This window comes from Alexandromys fortis, unplaced genomic scaffold (genome assembly GCF_014885135.2).
Source record: "Alexandromys fortis isolate MF-2015 unplaced genomic scaffold, M_Fortis_MF-2015_v1.1 scaffold_292, whole genome shotgun sequence".
Classification (NCBI taxonomy): domain Eukaryota; kingdom Metazoa; phylum Chordata; class Mammalia; order Rodentia; family Cricetidae; genus Alexandromys; species Alexandromys fortis.
Window position 1 is genome coordinate 472,649 of NW_026068162.1, and position 22,475 is coordinate 495,123.

A 22,475-nucleotide genomic window follows, 5' to 3' on the forward strand; every position below is an offset into this window, starting at 1 on the left:
TGGGCTGGAGAGATGGCTCAGAGGTTAAGAGCATTGCCTGCTCTTCCAAAGGTCCTGAGTTCAATTCCCAGTAACCACATGGTGGCTCTCAACCATCTGTAATGGGGTCTGGTGCCCTCTTCTGGCCTGCGCGCATACACACAGACAGAATATTGTATACATAATAAATAAATAAATATTTAAAAAAAAAAGAACTTTTTAAAAGGCTGACTGGTGATTCCATCTCTTTGAATACAAGTTCCTTCTAGAAACATCACCACACTCTAGCCATCTTAGACAGAGGTCATATGACCTAGACACAGTAGCCAGCATGACTCCTGTAGGATCAGAGATTTCCCCCAATGTTGAGGTAGTCTTGATCCTTTCCTAGGCTGGTAATTACTCTCTCGAAGTGGTTCTTTTCAGCGCTGAGAAAGATAAGATCTAGTGGCTTCAGGTCAAGGTCAGTGGTTCCCACTGTGCCCACGGAAGCACACATTTGAGAATTGTTTTTCAGAGGTCACTGGCAGATTCCCTCCAGGAATGGAACCGGAGTGGAGCTAGCCATCCTGACAGGGATGTGCACACCTTACCAGTTCTGAATCTACTGTGCACATGACTTGAAGGCATACTCTGGCTGGAGTATCCTTCCAGCAAGAGCACTCGCAGTGTGGACCCATTTTTCTTGTCCTGTCTGACAAACCTTGGACATGATAACAAATCCATGCTGAATACACTTGGAAAGAGCGTGGAAAATTAGAACTACTGAGAGAATGTCAGTGTCTTTGGGGACACTGCGAGGCCAAAACAGGAACCACCTTGCAGGTTAATGGGCGACCAAAGCAAAAGGTTTGTAGTTAAGACAGTTAAGAATAAGTACCCGGGCTGGAGAGATGGCTCAGAGGTTAAGAGCATTGCCTGCTTTTTCCAAAGGTCCTGAGTTCAATTCCCAGCAACCACATGGTGGCTCACAACCATCTATAATGAGATCTGGTGCCCTCTTCTGGCCTGCAGGCATACACACAGACAGAATATTGTATACAGCTGGGCGGTGGTGGCGCACGCCTTTAATCCCAGCACTTGGGAGGCAGAGGCAGGTGGATCTCTGTGAGTTCGAGACCAGCCTGGTCTACAAGAGCTAGTTCCAGGACAGGCTCCAAAACCACAGAAAAACCCTGTCTCGAAAAAAAAAAAAAAAAGAATATTGTATACATAACAAATAAATAAATATTTAAAAAAAAAGAAAGAAGTACCCATTTCTCAGACCTGTTGTAAACTGCAAAATGGGTTTCTCAGCCTACACTAAACCTGGGACCCCAATCTCATGATGCATAGTTCCTTCGTTGTGTTTGTCTAGCAATGTAGATCAGCCAACTCCCCCTTCGAACACCTTAACTCTCTTATAAAAGGACCTCAAGAGACCAGTAGGGGCTGCTCTCTCTAACCCGACAGAGTGAGACAGCCTGCAGGCCAGTCCTGGGTGCACCCCAACATACAGCTTGCTTTATTAGACAATCGTGGATTTGGTCTTTTCTCCTCACAATTCTCAGGTATAACAACAGAGCCCAGAAACCAGGTCTGCGATTAGATACAGGAGGAGAAAGTTGGGCAGAACCTGCTTTGGAGCATTCATAGACGTGGCTCTGGTGGTGATGGTTTTAAGCATGGAAACACCTCGCGTGGCTGCATTTTGCCTGTGTGTGCGTGCATGCACAGGTCTGAACAGAGGGGAAAACAGCTTGGAAGGAAAAGGGTGATCTTCTGTTTCAACGCGGTGAAAACGCCCAGGTCTGGGTTGTTTGGATTGTCTCCATTTTCTGTTTGAGCACATTAAAACCAGTTAAATCTTATTTTAAACAATTATAAAAGGGAGGGGAAATGAAATGTAAAACAGAACGTAAGTCATTTCGAGCTGAGCGCTGAGTCTCATGTTTGGGGTCTTTATTAGCTGACGTTCTTAGACGCATTATTGCACTCTTCCAGGCCTTTAATTTAATCTTCCCTTAGATCACTGAAGTACCGCATGCTTAAAACAAAAGGCCAGACCTATGGCTCTGCTGTTTCCAGTGCAGAGGTTCTCAGCAGCCAATCAAAGGTGGACAGAGCTGAGAAGAAATTCTTGGTTTCCTTTGTAGAGACTGAAGGTCTGGAGAGGAATGAAGCCATTCCCAAGGAACCAGTGACAGGAGTTAGGTGACACTTCTTCACCATTAGGACAGCCTGGGGAACAGAAAACAAAAGCCAGTCCAGCAGAAAGACACCAGGTCCTTCTGTCGCTATGACTAATGTAAGCTGACGCACAGGAATCTGGAAGTTGTCTCCACAGGCAGACAGAAGACTTGTTCTGAGGCCCCTGTGAGTGCTTTTGAGTGGAGCGGGGCGGTGGAGGGGGGAGGGGAACCGGGGGGGGGCAGCTTCAAGCTGTGCCCAGAGAAGTGAGTAGGTGGACCAGTGAGACCCATGGTCAAGTGAAGTAGCTAGCCCGTCAAGGCAGCAGGGGCGCATGCGGGGACGCAGCAGCACATAGCTCCAAAGGCCTGTAAGGACACCGCACTGCATAGGAAAAGAGGTGGCAATATCCACAGGGACCCAGAGGCGCCTGCCAGAGGAGCAGTTCCAGCCGGCTCCACTCTGCCGTGTAAATCCCGCTCCAAAGCACTCAAATTAATTTCAATAAGAGCTCCCTGGAGCTCCCAACTGTGTCGCCCAGACTCCTCCTGTCCGTAAGAAAAACAAGAAAAGGAACAGGCAGAATTTGTCAAGAAATTAATTGAAAACAGCAGTAAGAGGTTCATGTATTTGTAATAAGATGGCAATTTGCTTTCTCAAGGACAGACTCGGACGGGATGCTCACTCCGTGCCATCTGGGGCCTGCTGACCCAGGGCCCCCAGGCTTCTGGGAAAAGACTTCCTGCCACCGCCAAACAGCTGTTCCTTGGCTAGCAAGGCAACAGAAATGCGCACCCTCACCCCTACACCACCTCTGCGCCAGCCCAAGAGCAGTATCTAGAAAAGCTAGAAAAAATGCCTCTTGGTGTCGCGTGGGTCTGAGACAGGCTCTCATCTATTTATCATGCTTGGTTTGCGTGTTTGCATTGAGTAATGCCCTGTTTGTGCTGATGGTTGACCCAAACCAGAGCATAAGCACTAACCAACTTGGGGGAAGCACAGAGACTGACCTCAGACCCCAGAGCCTAGCAGGCATTTGGGACTTTGGTGCAAGCTTGTCATTTGATGCAGAGCAAAGTGGGACACCGGGCACTCACAGGACCTGTCAAGGTCACGCAAACAATGGGAGCCCAGGCCTGCAGTCCCTGGCTCACAGCTCTGCTGCTCAGTCTTCTACTTAACAAACCTGTTACGAGTTGAAGAGACAAGGGAGAACAGAAGACACAGCTCCCAGCCTCAGGAGACTAGTGGGGAAAATGGAGCATAAATGACTATGATGTTAAAAAATAATGCTAATAATCCAAGCCTTGAAAATGAGCCGTGGGAGAACTGCGTGTGCAGCCAACCTCATCTGGGGCATTTGTTTCACAAGCCTACCCAAGGGCTGCCTAATGACCTCGGGGACTGCATCTCCCCATGAGGCCACAAAGCCTCCTCCTTATGAAGCTGCATGCTACCTTGTAGATCTTGTCCAGAGAAAATGTAGTGTCCTGTGACTCCATGATAGAGCAGAAACACCAAAGACCGTGTCTTTTCTGATGCTTCAGTTTTGTTTCACCTTTTAAATGTTTACTTGTGCTAAAATGCACATAACACACAAGTTCCCCCTGCAGCTACTTTTCAGTGTGCCGGTCGGCGGCATAAAGTGCATTTACGGTCGCGCAACGGTAGCTACCAATCCTTGTGGAACGCTTTCTTCTAGCAAAACTGAGACGCCATCTACTGAATAATTGCTTCCCGTTCCATCCCTTTGGCCTTCTGTCTCTATGAATCTGGGTACTCTAGGTACCTCATATTAAGGGGAACTAGTTGGTATTTGTTCTCTATTACTAGTTTATCTTACATAGACCAATGTTCTTCCATGTGACGTATAATGTGAGAATTCCCTTCCATTTTAAAGGCTAAAATACATTCCACTGTGTGTTATGCTTCAATTTTGCTTTTTTCATTCATCCACTGTGAGACACCTGGAGTGCTCCTATTGTTATTCAGTTATTGTTCTGATTAGCATTTTGTCAACTTGACACAAGCTAGGGTCATCCTGGAAGAGGAAATCTTGGTTAAGTAAATGCCTTCATGGGATTAGCAATAGGCAAATCCGTATGGCAATTTTTTAAACTAATGATTGATGCGGGAGAGCCCATCCCACTGGAGCCAGGCCAGCCCTGGGCAGGTGATCCTGGGTGTATAAGAAAGCCGGAGGAACAAGCCAGTGGGGCGGAAAGCAGCAAACAGAGCTCCTCCATGGCCTCTGCTTTAGTTCCTGCCTCCAGGTTCCTGGCTTGAGTTCTTGCTCTGCCTTCCATGAATGATGGACAATAAACTGTAAACTGAAATAAACCTTGACCTCTCCAAGTTGCTTTTGGTCATGTTTCTTATCATAGCAACAGAAAGCAAGCAAGGATACTATTATAAATAGTACCTATTTATAATATAGTATAAATAGTATTCTATGTACATGGATATACACAAGTATGTGTGCAAAACTGCTTTCAAGTCCCTTGTATATTTGCCCAGAAATGGAATTACAGAATCATAAAGTAATGATTTATGAACCTATGTTAGATTTTTTTTGAGGAAGCATTGTATTATTCCCTATGAAGACTTACCATTTTACCAACAATTTTTCTTCCTCTTTGCTAACAATTATTTTCTGATTTTCTCATAGCATTATGATTCTGATGATTGTGGTCTTATTTACAATTCCCTAATGACTATTGATATTGAACATCTGTCCATAATTTTGGCTATCTGTACATCTTCTTGGAATAAATGCCTATCCAAGTTTTCTGTCCAGTTTTCAAATTGAGTACGTTGTTGAATTTCAGGAGTTCTTTGCATATTTTGGACATTAAGCTAGTATTAGATTTATGACTTGCAAATGCTTTCCCCTATTACTGGGATGCCTTTTCACCCTGTTCACAGTGCCCTGCGGTGCACGAAAGTGTTTAATTTCGATGTGGTTCAACGTACCTATCTTCTCTTTTGCTGTTTACACATTGGATCTCACACATTAGCGCAGGCTATCCAACGCCATCAAATTTTCATCTTAAGGTGTTTTGTCATAGTTTCAGCACATATGTTAATCTTAGATTCATTTTGAGTTTGTTTTAATACCTGACAAAGAGGTCCACCTGGATCCACTGCACATGGAGACAACTCCCCAACAGCATGGTGAAAAGATTGGCTTTTCCACTGGTCATCTCGGTATTCTTGTCAAAAACAATCAATTATATATTCAAGGGCAACCAGTTTTGTTTGGGGGCTGGAAATTAATGGCTATAATTTCCTTTTAAATGCTTATGGCTCCCTCAAATGCACTTCAAACCATCTTTACCATCTTACTGAGGCCTTCATCAGCTCCTCGGTCCTTGGCAGGTCCTTTTATGTTTGTAGGAGAACCACGCTTTAAAAAACAAAAACCAACTCTCAAACCCTGTGCTTTATCAGTCAAGTCCAGTGTTGTGGGAGTTAGGGCGAGGGTCACTTCTCCTTGGAGATTTACAAAGCTTGTCTCTTCTGAGATCAACCTTGTGAATTCGTAGGCTCCTGGAGGGAAAAATGGAACACATATTTCAGATGCCGGGAACAGCAGGAAACAAATTTTCCGTCCTCTCTCTCCTAAACAGCCAGCACAGATGAGCCCGACTGCACAAGAAAGCCCAGGAAGGAGCCCACGGCTCCCTCTCTGCGGGGCTGCCAGCCCCTCGCCCAGCTCCCAGGGCACACTTGCCCTATCCCACAAGCTTAGAAGGCCTAGGCCAGTCCATCACAGTTCCCTCCGACTCCCATTCAGCTTCAGCTAGGAGTCACATTTCCTGGCTGTTTCTACCCACCACACAGAGCATCTGTGAAATATTTCCTGACAGACTCTAAATGTTACCAACATCAATCACAGGGTAAGCAGCAAACAAGCATGAGACAGAGCAGCCATCTCTGTCAGATCCAAAGTGGCATTCATTAGGAAACGAGGAGACCTGCAGTCCAGCAGTGAACTGGGCTTTGGCCCCAGCCAGGCTCTCTCCTCTGGAGGCTGTTTCTCCCCACAGTTGGTATAAAATCTCAGGTATGCATATTGCTTAGTTTTTTTTTTTTTTTTTTTTTGAATTCACAACATTGTAGTCTTCTGAGCTTTTTATCCCATAGGCACAGCATCTCCCAAGGTTCTCAGAGGTCACTGTGGTCAGACACTCATCGTGGCTGGATATGTTGGATGATCAGTTTCCCATGGCCCATGGGTCTCTTCTCTTTCCCTAGAAAACCATTACAGGAACATCCAGGAGGAAGCTCAACTCACTAACCCCTGAAAGCTGCTGAAACCCTTGGCCTGTGGCTTACCTGCTGTTACAGGAGCTTTAGCTGTCCAGACCCAGGAGCCTCACCCACGGCTCAGCCTTGAAGCTAAAACAGGGTACCTCCTCCTTGATCTGACTGAGGCTGGCTAGAACTGGTCAAGGACAAATGCGTGGGTAGAAAGAAGGCACAAGGCTCTTAACTTCAGGAGACACACTGTTTGCAGCTCCTGTGTGTGGGGAGTGGTCGGCTTTCGGTCTACTATCTACGTCTGATTTTACCCTCTACCAGCTGACCTTGGGCAACTAGCTGCTGAAATTTTCCTATCACCCAGTGGCACAGGTCATCTTAACATTTAAGTATAGCACGCTCGTGCCTGTGGTGACGCTGGTAAAAACAGCCTTCTGTGTTGCCAATCATATAAAAACAGCTATAGTTTTGTACAGTACTTATTGCTTGGTGAAGGTGATGAACGGGAGTGCTGTTAACTTGCGTATATACTGCACCCACTTCTTCTCTTATTAACTTGGCATGTGCTCCGTTTGCTTATAAAGATAGCATGTGGGGCAGGGAGATCTCCTGTCCTGCCTATTCAGCCTCCTGCATCTAGTTTCCTCCTCACTTTTGAGCACATCACTGCCTCTCTTGCTGGATTCAATCCCACCTCGTGTTGTCCATCATGGCCCCAAATAGACAAAACTCTGAATATGGCCGGTAAGAAGCCTTACTATGACAAAATTAAAAGTGACTTAGGACAACAAAAGTGAGAGAGTCAATAGGAATAACTCACCCATCAGGCGTATCCCACGGCACCTTAGCCTGAAGAACAAGAGTGAGTACCACAAGCTACGAAGAGCCTGCTTCACTGAAACAATGACACAAACAAAATTTAAGAAGGGCCCATATCAGGGCTGGCAAAATGGATCAACAGATAAACACCTTTGCCACCAAGACTGACAACCTATGATCAGTTCCCGAGTCCCACAGGATGGAAGGAGTAAACTGATCTCTGGTTGTCTTCTGATGTCTACACGTGCAATAGCATCTTCGTGTGTGTGTGCATGTTCAGTGCTTGGCAATAATCGACACTTAACAAATATTAGTTATTCCTTTAGTGCAACAGAGTAGTTTTTCTTCTATCTGTATGTGTATATACATTTTAAAAAAAATCAATGTCAGGCAGGCACGGTGGCTGGTGTAGTCCCAGCACTCAGAAGATTGAGACAATAGAGAGAGAGAGAGAGAGAGAGAGAGAGAGAGAGTTGGAAAGAAGGGAGGAAGGGAAGGATGGAAGGAAAGGAACGAGAAAAGTAGCAATAATGCTGGAACGAGCAAGTGGAGAAAGGGCCAGAGATCTTGCTGTACGTCTCTGATCAAGACTTTCCCCAGCTCATAAAAGAGGCTGCACTGTGCTATTGGAACAGCCAGGCATGTGCTCAACAAAGGAAGCCTTGCTGAGAAATGCAACAGTGGATGACTTTGTTCTGTGTTCACAGTGTGAGTATACAAACTGAGATAACACAACCCTGAGAGGATTGATTTATTCCATATTCCCTTGTCCAGAGAATGAAAAACTCTCCTTAAAGTGATCTACACTGTTCTCAAATCAGCCCTCTCCACCGTGACAGATTATACTTGTCTCCCTTCTCCTCTGGCAATGGGAATACCAATGAGACATCAGTCTCCCTGCTTCCGAAGTAGAATGCCAATGGCCCAGAATTAATGTGGCAGTTGATTTACTGTGTGGTGTCTGAAGGCACCTGCTCAAATCCTTGGGTACCTGGGAAGGAAAATGAGAAGGCAGTCGGTGGCCACTTGATGGGACTGACTCACTGGCCTGGGCTATGGAAGCTGGCTGAGTAGACAGAGTGCAGAGAGGCTGACTCACTTGGGATAAACATCCTGACGCATAGATGGCCCCAGCCTGGGAGTTCCATGGTCTCGAACTCTTTCACATTCTATGCCCTTGATGAGCCAGTTAACCTTTCCATGCCTCAGTCACTTTATCCACAGCAAGGAGGTGAAGCTCATTCCTGGGATGACTGTGGGCTTAAAATGAGATAAGAGGTATAAACAGGTCGGCTTTGCAAAAGCTGGCTCTCGTCTCTAAATACAAGAGTGAACATCAAGCTCACAGATACTAAGACCGAGATCTGAAAGTGGAAATCTGTAGCAGTTATATGGTGTGGGATTCCCCTCTGTATGCTGTGAATATGTGTTATTACCATTGGTCAATAAGGAAGCTGCTTTGGCCTGTGGCAGGGCAGAATAAAGCTGGGTGGGAAAACTAAACTGAATGCTGGGAGAAAGAAGGTAGAATCTGGCAAACACCATGTAGCTGCTGAAGGAGAAAGACACTAGAAACTTACTGGTAGGTCACAACCTCGTGGTGATACATAGAGTAATAGAGATAGGTTAATTTAAGATGTAAGAGCTAGATAGAAATATGCCTGAGCCATCAGCCAAACAGTGGTGTAATGAATAAAGTTTTTAGGTCTGGGCAACTGGGAAACCAATGTGCAGTATCTGCTTACAGTTAAATATTTTAGGAAGAATGTCTGTCTTGCCAGGCCTGTGGTACCCTCTGTAATCCCAACACTTGGGATGCAGAAGCAGGACTGTCAAAAGTCCTAGTTCACCCAGGTCAACCAGGGCTACCTAAGACCCTACCTCAAAAAAAAAAAAGACAAAAGAAAGAACATTTGTCACCTTCTCTGCTCTTGACCCTTGTGGTGGCTTCCCTGTTTCTCCTGGTTCCTGAAAGCTTAGAGAAAAGACCAGGGATGCATGGAATTCTTGATGTGAGTCAGGAGTTTGTCTAAGTGGTGTACAGGGCGTACTAGCTATTTTTCTCTTTGTTGGGACAAAATCTCAGAGAAAAGTGGCTTCAGAGAGAAAGGAAAGGCTTATTTGGGCTCACGGTTTGAAGGCTCACAGTTTGAAGGCTCACGGATTGAAGGTACAGTCTGCCATAGAGAAAGCACAAGAGCAGAAGCGTGAGGTGGCAGCTCACCTACATCCTCAGCCAGAGAAAGACGAATGCTGGTGTTTGGCTTTTCCCCTTCTTATTCAGTCTGAGACTTTAGTTCAAGGAATGGTGCTGCCCACATTCAGGGTAGGCCCTTCCTGCCTCAGTTAAATCAATCCCTCACAGGTATGCTGAGAGGTGTGTCTCCTAGGTCGCCTTTAATTCCTGTCAGGTTGACAGTGAAGGCTCACCATCACGGAGAGTAGACAGAACACTCCAAAAGGTCTTGGCCAAGATCTCTCTTCTCTTTCCTTTCCCCATCCTATCCTCACGTCTCCCTCCCAGAAACAGCTCTGTCACTGAAAGGTGTAGAGACAGAGGCCTGTCCATCCAGCCTTCTACCTAGAATCTGGTACCTGGAAGCAGGAGCGGGGGACCCAGACTTTGGACAGGAGCACACATGGAGCCTGCTATTCGAACCGCTCTGTGAGGGTTGCTTACTCAGCACTCAGCGTGAGATTTGTTTTCATTCTCGTGTGTGTGTGTGCACGCGTGTGTGTGCTCACATGTGTGCACATATGTGCAGCATGTTCATGTATGTGCGGGCACATGTGCATGCGCACACATAGAGGCCAGCTGCCCTCAGAAGCTGTGCATTTTGCTTTCCAACAAAAGATCTGGAGCTTAGCAAGCAGGCTAGGCTGCCTGGGCATTGAGCCCTAGCACCTGCTTGTCTCTGCGTCCCCAGCACTGCAATTACAAGTGTGCACCACCACTCCCAGCTTTGTGTACGTGCTGGGGGCTGAACTCGGGCCCTCCCGCGAAGCGCTTTAGTGACTGAGCTATCTCCCAGCCCATCTCTGACATATTTGCTGTAAGGAATACAAGCTCCTTGAGGAAGAGATCCTTGCCTGCTTTCCTGTTACCCAGCACAGTACTTGGCAAACTAGGGGCAAAGATCCATAAAGTAATTGAATCCACAGTGAGGCCACAGCATGATGCTGAACACGCCACTCAAAATGACCAGCCCTGCTGAACTTCCAGTACAACAGGCTTCCCCCAGCAGAGAGGGAACACAGTACTCCTCCCTTTGGCCAGCTGCGCAGTGCTGCCCAATAAAGTTGCTCCCCAAGTCGTGGGTGGGCTATGGTGCTGGAGCAGTGGGTGAGAGTTCTGCATCCTGATCCACAGTCCAAAAGCAGAGAGAGACAGATACAGAATGAACCTGGCATGAGCTTTTAAAACCTCGAAGCCCACCCCCCACTGACACATTTCCTCCAACAAGGACACTTCCTAATCCTTCCCAAACAGTTCCATACCCTGGTGACTAACCATTAAAATATGAGCCTATGGGGGCCATTCTCATTGAAACCATTGTACTTACAGTACCATGTAAAATGTCCAGGGCCCTTCCGAAACATTTACAGGAGGAAAATCTCCTTCACTACCTCCTTTGCAACCTCAGGTTTACCTACACAGGACCTCAGCTCAGAGGCTCTGGTTTCATTCTACTTTGCTGGCAAGGGCAGTAGCAGTGGACATGTGGTGGGTTATGTCTTGGCTGCAGAGTGTTTCCACTGCTGTGGGCAGACGTGGGCACCTCCAAGCCTTCAGCGAGGGTATGTTCTTCATGTGTAGTTTGGAGTTTTGTGAGGAAGCGCTCAGGCTGAGCTCTTTAGCGCTTCCTACGCTGCCCAGGCTACAAGCATCATTTTAGCAATCCTGTTCTGAAAACCAGGGTCAGCTCTTACTGCACGCAACCTGGCCTGATTCAGTTTACATCTGCTAGGATTTCTTGAGATCCTAACAACAAACACAGCTTTCGTCTATTCTGAATTTGTAAAGTGCCTGAAACTGGGTATGGAGTCTCCTTTGGAATCCTAGGGCACCACCAGGGGGGCACTGTCGTATCTTCACTTAGAGTGGAAACTCATCTGAGCTATCAAGGTTCTGCAGGACTTAACCAAGGACCCACAAGAGGATAGTGAGGTGCTTGAAGCAAAATATGGACTGTAGACTAGGTGGTGGTGGCGCACACCTTTAATCCCAGCACTTGGAAGGCAGAGGCAGGTGGATCTCTGTGAGCTCGAGACCAGCGTGGTCTACAAGAGCTAGCTCCACGACAGGCTTCAAAGCTACAGAGAAAAAAAATGTGGACTGTAGGGTAGACTTTGGCAGTCAGGAAGAAAACATACTTTGTTCCATGGTGGAGTGGACAGAAGTGAACAGAGGGCAGTGGTGCTCAACCTCCCTAAGGCTGCGACCCTTTAACCTCATGCTGTAGTGAACCCCGACCATAAACTCATTTTCATTGCTATTACATAACTGTAATTTTGCTGCTGTTATGAATCATAATGTAAATACTTTTGGAAACAGAGGTTTGGCAGAGGGCTTGCGATCCTCTGGTTGAGAACCACTGCTCTACAGAATCTTCCTCTCTGCAGTAAGAATCAGTAATTCCTCGCTGAAAGTGTAGGTGGCAAGATAAAGACATGGGGCTATTTCTCTGTCCATCACGGATTCTGCTAGGGCAAGAGCAGGACTAGATGACAATGGTACCCTTTGCTACCCCACAGAGAGAGTCTCTGAAGCCCACCTTGGAACTATGAGGCATTCACTGGGTGGAGTGACACACAGCCAAAGCAGACATAAGCCCGCTTTTGGCTAAAAAGCCTCAGTGCACAGGCCTGCCCTGAAAATGCATTTAACACAGGTATTTTCTTTTCAATTTATTTTCCAGAACTCATTTCACTTGGCCAATCCAAGCCAATAAATCTTAACATTAAGTCTGATTTGATGTGTGAAGCAGACAGTCTAATTAAGGCCAGGGTATTTTATCAGCTGCTCTAAACTGTCTTCTCTCTGGTCTGCAATTTTTTTATGCTGGTGTTGATCATCTTTTTATTCATAAGGGCTTCATTCCCATTTGTCATGGTTGCATTAACTGGGCATCTAATGAAGGCTTGGCTATAGAAGTCTGTGTCTCATTTATCCTTGGTAGCAAAATTAATAAAGCAAGGGGAAGATAGCTTCCTGTTCTGAAATGCTTTTAGCCCACCTTGACTCATCTAAAATATATTTCACCGTATCTTCTAGAATCGGGACTTGGCTCAGCTTTAGGATACAGTGCCCACTTTATCCTTCACTGACTGACAGCCCCATACCCTACTCCCTGCCCACTCCGTGGCTTGCAGAAGCTTGGAGAAGAGTGGCCATCAGCCTGTTTTCCCTGAATACGCATTTACTGAGTGCCTTCTGTAGCTGAGGCTCAGATACAAAATGGTTCAAAGGGATGGGGAAATGGCTCACTGGTAAAGCCTTACAAGCGTGAAGAACACGTAAAACTTCTGGGCATGGTGATACAAGCTTGTAATGAGAGACAGAGACAAGAGAACCCCTGGAACTCGCTGGCAAGACAATCTAGCCTAGTGGGTGAAACTCCAAACCAACAAGAGATGCTGTCTGAAAGGACACAGACAAGGTTCCTGAGGATGACACCACACACCACCCCCTACCCACACACCACACACACACCTCACACATACACAACACATACACCACACACTCACACATACACAACATATACACAACACACACACCACCCCTACCCACACATCACACACATACACAACACACATACACCACAAATACATGCACACAACTATACACACATAAGCACATGGCACATATGTCTATAAAAATTTTAAAAAGATTCAAAGCCCAACACAGTTAAACAGGTTATGTCACCACTGTTGGCCAATATCTGATGGAAGAAAACTCTCTTAGCCAAAGGCTAACCGTGGGAGCAAGCTGCAAAGTTCATCTGCTCTCTCTCTCTCTTTTGGCCTCTGGGACAACTAAGCCTTCTGTTAAAGTCACCAAGTGTCTGTGATAGCTTTGACTTGTGGACTTCCTGGAGGCACAAATGTACTCATTCCCCAGGGACACCATAATAATGAACCACTAATTAGATGATTTACCCACAAATCTGGAGGACAGAAACCTTAAATCAAGGCTTTGGTAGAGTTGCTTCCTTTCGAGGGCTGTGAGGAAGATCTATGTTCTAGGCTTCTCTCCTTGGCTTACAGCAGAACCCATGTCTTTCCCCTGTACATATCGCTTTATATAAGGATGCCAATTACATAAGGGTAAGACCTGCCCTAATGTCTTCATTTTAACTTGAATGCCCTCTATAAAGGCCCTGTCTCCAAACTAGGCCACATGCTAAGGTACTTGAAGGTGAGGATCCACACATGTGAATTTGGGGGAGAGAAACACCAGCAATGCATCGCTCTGAGCAGTTTAACTGTGTCTGCACAGCATCTGGCAGCATGCGGGGATGGAATACTGGAGGCAAGTCAAAAGGAGGTTCAAGCAGGATGATGCTGAACTGGCCAGAGTTTTGTTCCGGTTTTGACAAGTTTCTGTGTAGCCCTAGCTGACTGGGAACTCTATCTAGAACTGACTAGATTTGAACACATGGCCCGTGCGTCCAGAGTTCTGGGTCTACAGCTGCGTGAGACCGTACCCAGCTCACACACTACACTGCTTTCTGAGCTTTGTGTTTCTGTAGCACATAGCTGTCAGCCCCACACACAAACCATGGCATTGATACCATGTTCAGGAGACGAGCTTGCTATTGAGTCTCAGGTGGTATCCACTGCTAGGTGGCACGACACTCTGTCCCCCAGCCCCCAGCTCAGAAGCCTTATACAGACTCCTCCCATCCCTCACTGCACTACAACTACACACACACACACACACACACACACACACACACACACACACACACACTCCTCTTAGGCTCTTCATTGTGCAGTTTTCTGTGTCCTTGGTGCCCTCTAGTGGCTGATTACTGCTCATTGCACCGGAGGCCTGTGACTAAGCACTTCAATGATAGGAAAGTCAATGTGGGTGGCCCTGGGAGCCTTTCTGCTCCCAGAGGACAGCTACACCCACCATTGAAGATCTTTCTTTCTTTCTTTTTCTTCCTTCCTTCCTTTTCTTCTTTTTTTTTTTCTGGCAGGATCTTTCTATGTAGCTCAAGCTGTCTTAAACTTACTAGGTCATCCAGGTAGGCCTCAAATTCACAGAAATCCTGAGGGCCCCATGGCCCACCAACACTGTATCTAAGTCAGTCCCTCAGGAAGACCTGCAGGGGTCAAGGCAGAGGAAACAGCACCAAGATAGTATGTAACCTCTGGGGGCTCCAATTCGGTACCTCCTTCCTAATCTCAGTTTGGATATGTGGGCTTTGGAGTTCTCTGCTGTACCCTCCAGGGATTTTTATTTCTCAGAGCTTCTTTGGCAGGGTGAGGAGACATCAAAGAAATTGAAGAACTTAATAGTTTTTCATACCCAGCTCTCTTCCCATAGGACGCCATCTAGAATCTCGTCTATAAAGGACAGCGTGGGGATGGAAGGGAATGGAGTGAAGGGAGGATGGTAGGGAGGGTGATAGACATGTGAGACACAGAGGAGGCATTGGAATATTGAGGGTGGAATGATACAGAAGGTCAGAGCAGGGAGATGGGGGCAGGAACTTGGGAAAGAAGATCAACCAAAAAAAGTGTTGTGACAAGGCCACAAGGAAGCCTGCTGTTCTGTATGCAAACACAGACATTAAAAGTAAAAAGTCACCAGCAATGGTGACACACACCCTGGAGGCAGAGGCAGGTGGATCTCTGTGAGTTCGAGACCAGCCTGGTCTACAGAGTGAGTTCCAGGACAGCCAGGGCTGTTACACAGAGAATCCCGGAGTGGGGTGGGGTCTCCCCAGGAAGTGATTAGCCAGCTTCTGCTTCTCTGTGAGCCTTGTGTGCAAAGATGAAGAAGGCATTCTCTCCACTTCTGCAAAGTAAACACGTGAAAAACTCCAACCCAATGAGGCCAGTGCTCAGACATGGGTGTTTGGGATTTTCCCCACCATTCCGGAAAGAAATGGCTTCCAGCATTCAAAACTGATAACAGTGCCATCAAGTTCCCTGAATGCTAAAGAGAGTAGTAGAAAGCAATCTGCAGTCAGAATCCCTCTCTAAACAGCACCTAAGTTCCCAACCCCAGACTCACGTCTATAGCTTTCCTGCCCCCCCCCCCCCCACTGCATCCACCTGTGCAGGACAAAAGGGATGCAAGACAGAGAAAGAGACTACAGCCTGTCTCCTGTCACTTCCCACATACCAAATACCCACTCTTCCTGTTTTCTTCTTTCCGCTGAAAAGCCCACCTAAGACCTTAAGAAGTAGCCTAATCTGTAGCCTTCCTGAAAATCCTTTAATATTTATCTGTCTTTGAGATCATCGGAGATATCCTGGAGATATATTCACCAATACTGGAGCCTGTGTTCACCCAAGGCTACTGCCTGCTTGAAATGTGGTCAGTCTGAACTGCAATGTGCCACAGTGCAAAATGTACCTCATATTTTTAAAGATACAAGACAGGAGAAAAATAATATTGTTTAAAAAACCAGCACCACAAAACAAAACAGAAAGGCCAAGCTCAGGAGTCTCAACCCAATAACATTTCTTATTTCTTACCACTTAGGACAGCAGGAGGAAGACCTGATAGTTTCCTCAGGCATAGTGCTGGCAAGGAGCAGGCTCTCTCAGACAACTGGGGTAAACTTTGCTTGGAATCATATATACTTTCATTTTGTTTTGTTTTGGCTCTTCAAGGCAGGGTTTCTCTGTGTAACAGCTCTTGCTGTCCTGGAATCGGCTCTGTAGACCAGGCTGGCTTTGTACTCACAGAGATCTGCCTGCCTCTTCCTCCCGAGCACTGGGATTAATGTCACGCACAGCCACCGCCCGACTAAAGATCTCCCTGAGGATGGAGAGTAATCTGAGAGCCCGGGACCGGAGACCGAACGCCAGTCACGGCGTGGGTCGTGCCACAGCACCTACGTCTTATAGTAAAGAACGCGGACGCAGCTCTGTGCTGAATTTGGTCCCTCTGGAGACGCCGTCCGGGCGCCCGCCTCGCTCAAATCACGTGACCGAGGCTTTCAGTGAAGCAGGAAGCGTTTTGCTGCGGGGTCTAGGACCGGGGCCGATCGCGGGCGGGATGGAGGCGACTTTGGAACAGCATTTGGAGGACACGTGAGTAGTGCGTGCAGCCGGTCCTGCGCTCTGACGGGGGAACTGGGGCGGGACAAGCGACACGGACTGCGAGTGCCATGGAAGCGTTTGGGGCACTCGGGACGGCGAGCGGGTGACTTCTGCGGACGCCCGGGCCGCGCGTGACTCCAGATTAAAGTTTCGCTAGGCTCTGTACGCTTCCTTATGGAGCAAGAGTCTTGCGGGTCCCAGCGAGAAAGGACCAAATCACCAGTCGCCTTGAAATCGTCCGTAGGGTCCGAGTAGCGCCTCAGAAGTTTGGGGAAGGAGGTACCAGATGTGCTAAATCTGCAGTGCAAATGCACACCCATATCTTCTCGCATGTGTAGCCCATCAATTACTTAGCGCTTATGAAGTAAAGACATCTGTCAAGTTTTTCGGCTGTCTCTAAAGTTTAAAATTGGAAAGTGTAAAGTGGCTTACAAAGGCGCCACCTCCCCCTTTAGCTTCTAAATTCCCCCTTCCCCCCAGGAGCGAATCCAGTAATTAAAGAATTCTGACAGTTGTTTTAAATGCATTGCTATCCCAGAGCATACTTTTATACCAAGAACAAAACCCTATAGATAACTGCAGTGTTTGTAGCCCTATGAAGCCCATAGGTACCTGGCAAAGTTCGTTGTGAGAAAATGGTTTCTTTATTTAGCTTTAGCCCCATCCTGTTTTGTTTTGTTTTTTAAGCTGATTTGAAGTGCTTAATACTTGATGCATAGAAAACTTATTTGTACTACGATAAGTATTTCTTCACATCATCTGACTCATCTTTCTTGTGCTCCTAAAATTAGAATGAAGAATCCATCCATTGTTGGAGTCCTGTGCACAGACTCACAAGGACTTAATTTGGGCTGTAAGTGTCTCATACCAGCCTCCCTTTGAGAGTCACTGGGAGTTTTGCTTTGCTGTTATTTTCTAGCTTTTATTCCTGTTACCTTTTGAACATAGAGAATATCTCCAGGTAAGACTAGGTAATTGATGCCTTTCTATTGTTCTTAAAAGGCAGAAATGGTCCTCCTGGTTCTACAACTGTCCCCACTAAAATGGTTTTGAGTAATTTTCAAGAGGTCTAGAAAAGGGCTTTAAGTAAAAACAATCGTCACCGAATGCATTTCATATGCAGGGGCTGTTGGGCATATATATGTGTGTATATATACATATATATATATGTTGTACCTAGGATCTGATTTAGGCAATAGTACAGAATCCTTGAGACGTTTGAAAATAGCCCTGCTCGCTTACACTGGCAGAAATAATTGCTTACAGATCTTCACATATGCTGACAAGGTGATCATACAGCTGAACTTTGTGAGTAACAACTTGTTCTTTGTGATTGAGCTTAGAAAAAGAAAATCAGATTTCCCATAAGGAATTAATTAGCTTCACCAAGTCCCTTATTCACATTGACACACTGTCATCTTTGAATCTTGGTTTTAGCAAAATTCCCATAAAATAAATTTATGATCATCAGATTGATTTGAATTACAGCTTTCTTTTGTGCTTGAGAAGGCGTATAGAGACGTATGGTGGTAGGAATAACTTTGAAAAAAACTACATGTCATTTACAACTTTACTGGTTTAAAAACAATTGCCGGACTTCCTCGCTGATATAATCAGCTGAGTACCAGGTAGGGAAAATTTTCATGTCGGTACCTAACCTAAAAGGCCATGAGCTGAGTTTCTTTTTAGATAGTACACTATAGGTTTATATTCTAGACACTTAGGTAACAATTTCTTCTCTGTCCTTAGGTCGTGGTACCCTGTCAGATGAGCATGCCGGAGTGATATCTGTTCTAGCTCAGCAAGCATCTAAGCTAACCTCTGACCCCACTGATATTCCTGTGGTCTGTTTAGAATCAGATAATGGGTGAGTCCATATCAGCACATCCCTTTCTTCTTGTTCAGAAAAACTTGATTGGGCATTCCCCTGTGTCCATCAGCAGTTCTTTAATCAGTGTACCGCAGGGCCAGTGGGCATTGAGGCTCTGACAGACTTCATTTAAATGAGCATAAGAACTGTCAAGAACTGCCAGTGTGCCAAAAGAAAGAAGAGAAAAGAGTAAAAACACAAAAAAAAGCAATATAAATGTTAAAGATATTCCAAGATAAAGGTCTTTAGAAAAAATGCTACATGAAAACAAAACTGTAGAAGCTGGAGAGATGTCGGTGTGCTTGGTCCATAGTCCAGAGGACTGGGATTTAGATTCTAGCACCCGTGTAGCAAGCTGGGCATCCCCACAAACACTTGTAACCTCACCTCCAAGTTGGGAGAGCAGCAGAGACAGGAAGATTGCTGGAGTTTCCTGACTTCCAGTCTAGCAGAGAAAAGGAGTCCCAGGTGCAGGGATAAGACCCATGTCAAAGGAATAGCTGCACAGTGATAAAGAACACCCAGCACCTTCTTCTCACCTCCATACATACACAGGTGTGTGTACCTGCATACACTTGTTTGTGCACACTCACACAGACACAGATAAAATTAACCTTAAAAATGCATACTATCATGCCGGGCGGTGGTGGCGCACGCCTTTAATCCCAGCACTCGGGAGGCAGAGGCAGGCGAATCTCTGTGAGTTCGAGACCAGCCTGGTCTACAAGAGCTAGTTCCAGGGCCGGCTCCAAAACCACAGAGAAACCCTGTCTCGAAAAAAAAAAAATGCATACTATAGGGCTGGAGAAATGGCTCAGAGGTTAAGAGCACTGGCTGCTCTTCCAGAGGTCCTGAGTTCAATTCCCAGCAACCAAATGGTGGCTCACAACCATCTGTACTGAGATCTGGTGCCCTTCTCTGGCATGTGGGCATACATTGAGGCAGAATGTAAACAAGTTTGATCTGAGTTCACTCCCTGGAACCCACGTGGGTCAGAGGAGAACAAACTCCCTGAAGATTTTCTCTGACCTCCACATGCAAGCCGTGGCACACACACCAAAAAGTAATTAACATAATAATAAAAATTAGGGGAGGTGGCTCAGAGCACACACTGCTCATGCAGAGGACCTCATCCGTTTCCACCACCCGTATTTGGCAGCTCGCAGCCACTTGTAACTCTGACTCCAGAGGATCCGACACATCCTTCTGGCCATCTCAGGCACCCATGCATATATGCCACATACAAACAGACACACCCATAATCTTAAAAAAAAATGTTTTTAATCTAAAAATTGGACCAGGAGACTAGGCTAGTGATTTAAGGTCCTGGATTCTAACTCCAACAATACCAACAAAAATCCAGAAAAAAAAATCGGAACCATGTTGAGTAGTAGGGATAAAGATTAATTTCATTTTCTTGTTATAATTAGACTTCCCTTTAATTCTCAACTGTTTCATTCCCATATATGCTTTTTAATTTTTACTTATTTTTCGTGCAGGGAGATTTGTCTCGTAGTTTGAGAGTGTAGCCCTCTTTATGGATGGGTAAAGCATGGCGGAGATTATGGAAGTAGGGTTGTGGATGACAATTCCCAACACTGAGTCTTCATATCTGCTTTTAGATAGGAAGAAAGATGCATATGGTGGTGTTTTGTATGTTTTGTATCTTTTTTTTTTCATTTGCAATACCAAACATGTTTAACCTTACACCTAAGTCCCATGTACTAAATCTGCTGAATATTTTCCTTTTCAGGAACATTATGATCCAGAAGCACGATGGCATCACAGTGGCAGTGCACAAAATGGCCTCGTGACATCTCGTGTTCTCCAGCCGCCCGACATAGGGGTTCAGTCCTACCTGTGTTAACTTGTAAAAACTAGTAAAGTTCCAGAAGTTAGGCCATTCACCGAATGTCCGATGTGGGCTTTTCTTATTTATGACAACCCATTACCAAGATACCAGTTAGAAAGGATCGTAGTTTTGATTGGGCTTTTGTCATATTGCTCTTTGGGGACAGTTACTGCAGTCCAGTATTGCAGCCCAACATTGAAAGACCTGTGGAGCCCAGGCTGGTCTCAAACATGAGGTCTTCCTGCTTCAAAGTCCTGCATCCTAGGAATAGGCATTTGTCACCAAGGTCCAGGTCCCTTTGTATATAGAACCTTGCTGTGGTCAATAAATTGGTTCAGAGGAAAGTGTGCCTCTTTTCTGATTCTTTGAACTCTTACTTACGCTCATTTTTCTTTTTTCAGTTATCAAATCGTGATTTTGTTTTTTCAAAAAGATCTTTATCTCGAACTGCTTGCTTCTCTTTCAGAAGTTTGTTTAAATGTCTGAAATGTCTGTATTCTTATACAGGGGTGCAAGGACCAAACACTTCCCTTAATCCAAGTGACATAGGTAATGTAAGTCCTTAATGAGATAAGAAACTATCTCAGTATATAACACAGTAGGTACTCTTACCCTCTCTTTCTTGTTGTTTGTATTCATCTTTTAGAGTGCACAATACGCTGTCCAGATAACACGGTTCTACATGTGGTTTGCCCTGTTTATGTTTATGGAACTAAAGCTGAGGGGATCAGTATAGTCACCACCTGAACTCCAAGGGCCTACATTATTTTGGGAGGGTTGGGAAGGGTTCGAGACAGGGTTTCTCTGTGTAGTCCTAGCTGTTCTGGAACTTGATGTTTAGACTAGGCTGGCCTCGAACCCATAGAGATCCGCCTGCCTCTGCCTCCCAAGTGCTAGGATTAAAGGTGTGCGCCATCACTGCCCAGCGGCCCTACGTTCTTTTTGTTTATTTTGTTTTTACCCAATTTCATAAAAATTGTACTACTGGGACTGGAGAGATGGCTCAGTGGTTAAGAGCACTGTCTGCTCTTCCAGAGGTCCTGAGTTCAATTCCCAGCAACCACATGGTGGCTCCAAACCATCTGTAAAGGGATCTGGCGCCCTCCTCTGGTGTGCGGGTATAAATGGAGGCAGAAAGTTGTATGCATAATAAATAAATCTTTAAAAAAAAATTGTACTACTGGATTTAACGACACAGGTTAATGCCAATTCATTAATAGTAGGTGATTTCAACACTCCACTTTCTCCAATAGACAGGTTATCTGGACAAAAAGTAAACAAAGAAACATCAGAATTGACATCATACATCAATAACAGACATATACAGAATGGTCTACTCAAGTACCAAAGAATATGTATTCCTCTCAGCAGCACATGAAAATGTGTAATACAATATCTTGGGACACAAAACAAATTTAAAAAGATTGAAGTCACTCTTTGTATCCTATCTGACTACAATAGAGTAAAACTTTAAATGAACAGGAAATAAATCTTTAGTAAATACACAAATCATGAAGATTAAACAACTCATTACTGAATGATGAATGGGTCAATTAAATGAAGGCTCTAGGAGGCCTGAGCATGGCCAGCATGGGCCTGTGTTTGTAGCACTGTCCAGATCAGAAAAGTAGGCCTATTGGGAGAATTTTCTTTCTTTCTTTCTATATTTCTTTCTTTTTCTTTTTCTTTTTTTTTTTTTTTAACCATTTGAGAGTAAAGGTAATCTTTAACCTTCAGTGGTTCTCAATGGAGTACTGGACAAGTAGGCACAAAACACTTGTTTTCTGTGTATGTATTATTTTCTTTATGTATGTGTGAGTTCAGATTTGTGTGTGCATGTTGAGACCAGAGGACAATATTTGGGAGTTTATTCTCTCCTATGGGATCTGGGAATCCAAGTCAGGTTGTCAGGCTTATACAACAAACACACAAACACTTTTGCTCCCTGAGTCAGGCCCAGTTTGTTTATTTGTTTAAATAGTTTCTACTGCCCTTTGGCAATTTAATAGTTCCCAATATAAAAAAAATCTGGAATATTAGTGTAAAGTGCTGTTTACAGAATAAGGATTTCGGGTAGGACACACAGCCCCTGAGGTGGTACTTAAGTAAAAGGTATGTAATGTATGTATGTAATGCCCTAATTGAGGCACACAGTCTGTTTATCTGCACCACTGCCAGATCTGTTGTGAGAGCATGACCTTCGTCTTATATCCTAAGCATCTAGTTCTTAGTGCACAG

General features: G+C 45.4%; 1 protein-coding gene and 1 long non-coding RNA gene across 3 annotated transcripts; one reads left to right on the forward strand and one right to left on the reverse strand.

The window, feature by feature from the left end:
* Positions 1 to 1,333: 1,333 nt before the first annotated feature.
* Positions 1,334 to 16,117, reverse strand: LOC126491895 (uncharacterized). 2 transcript variants are annotated; one of them, XR_007589482.1, is made up of 3 exons: positions 15,946 to 16,117; positions 5,266 to 5,697; positions 1,334 to 2,199 (listed from the first exon to the last, which is right to left on the reverse strand). It is a non-coding gene; the product is annotated as an uncharacterized lncRNA (long non-coding RNA). The 2 variants fall into 2 exon arrangements; XR_007589483.1 differs by lacking the exon at positions 15,946 to 16,117 and adding an exon at positions 7,232 to 10,360.
* Positions 16,118 to 16,237: 120 nt separating this feature from the next.
* On the forward strand, positions 16,238 to 20,581 carry Lamtor5 (late endosomal/lysosomal adaptor, MAPK and MTOR activator 5). Its single transcript, XM_050127840.1, has 4 exons — positions 16,238 to 16,506; positions 17,307 to 17,368; positions 18,265 to 18,382; positions 20,139 to 20,581. Exons 1-4 carry the CDS (start codon positions 16,238 to 16,240, stop codon positions 20,197 to 20,199), a joined length of 510 nt encoding a protein of 169 aa, XP_049983797.1. The 3' UTR covers positions 20,200 to 20,581.
* The last annotated feature ends 1,894 nt before the right edge of the window (positions 20,582 to 22,475 follow it).

Coding starts and splice junctions, on each gene's coding strand:
- Lamtor5 (XM_050127840.1), top strand. CDS start 16,238: ATGGAGAGTAATCTGAGAGCCCGGGACCGGAGACCGAACGCCAGTCAC. Junction 17,369..18,264: donor ACAAGGACTTAATTTGGGCT/GTAAGTGTCTCA, acceptor CTCTGTCCTTAG/GTCGTGGTACCCTGTCAGAT. Junction 18,383..20,138: donor TGTTTAGAATCAGATAATGG/GTGAGTCCATAT, acceptor TTTCCTTTTCAG/GAACATTATGATCCAGAAGC.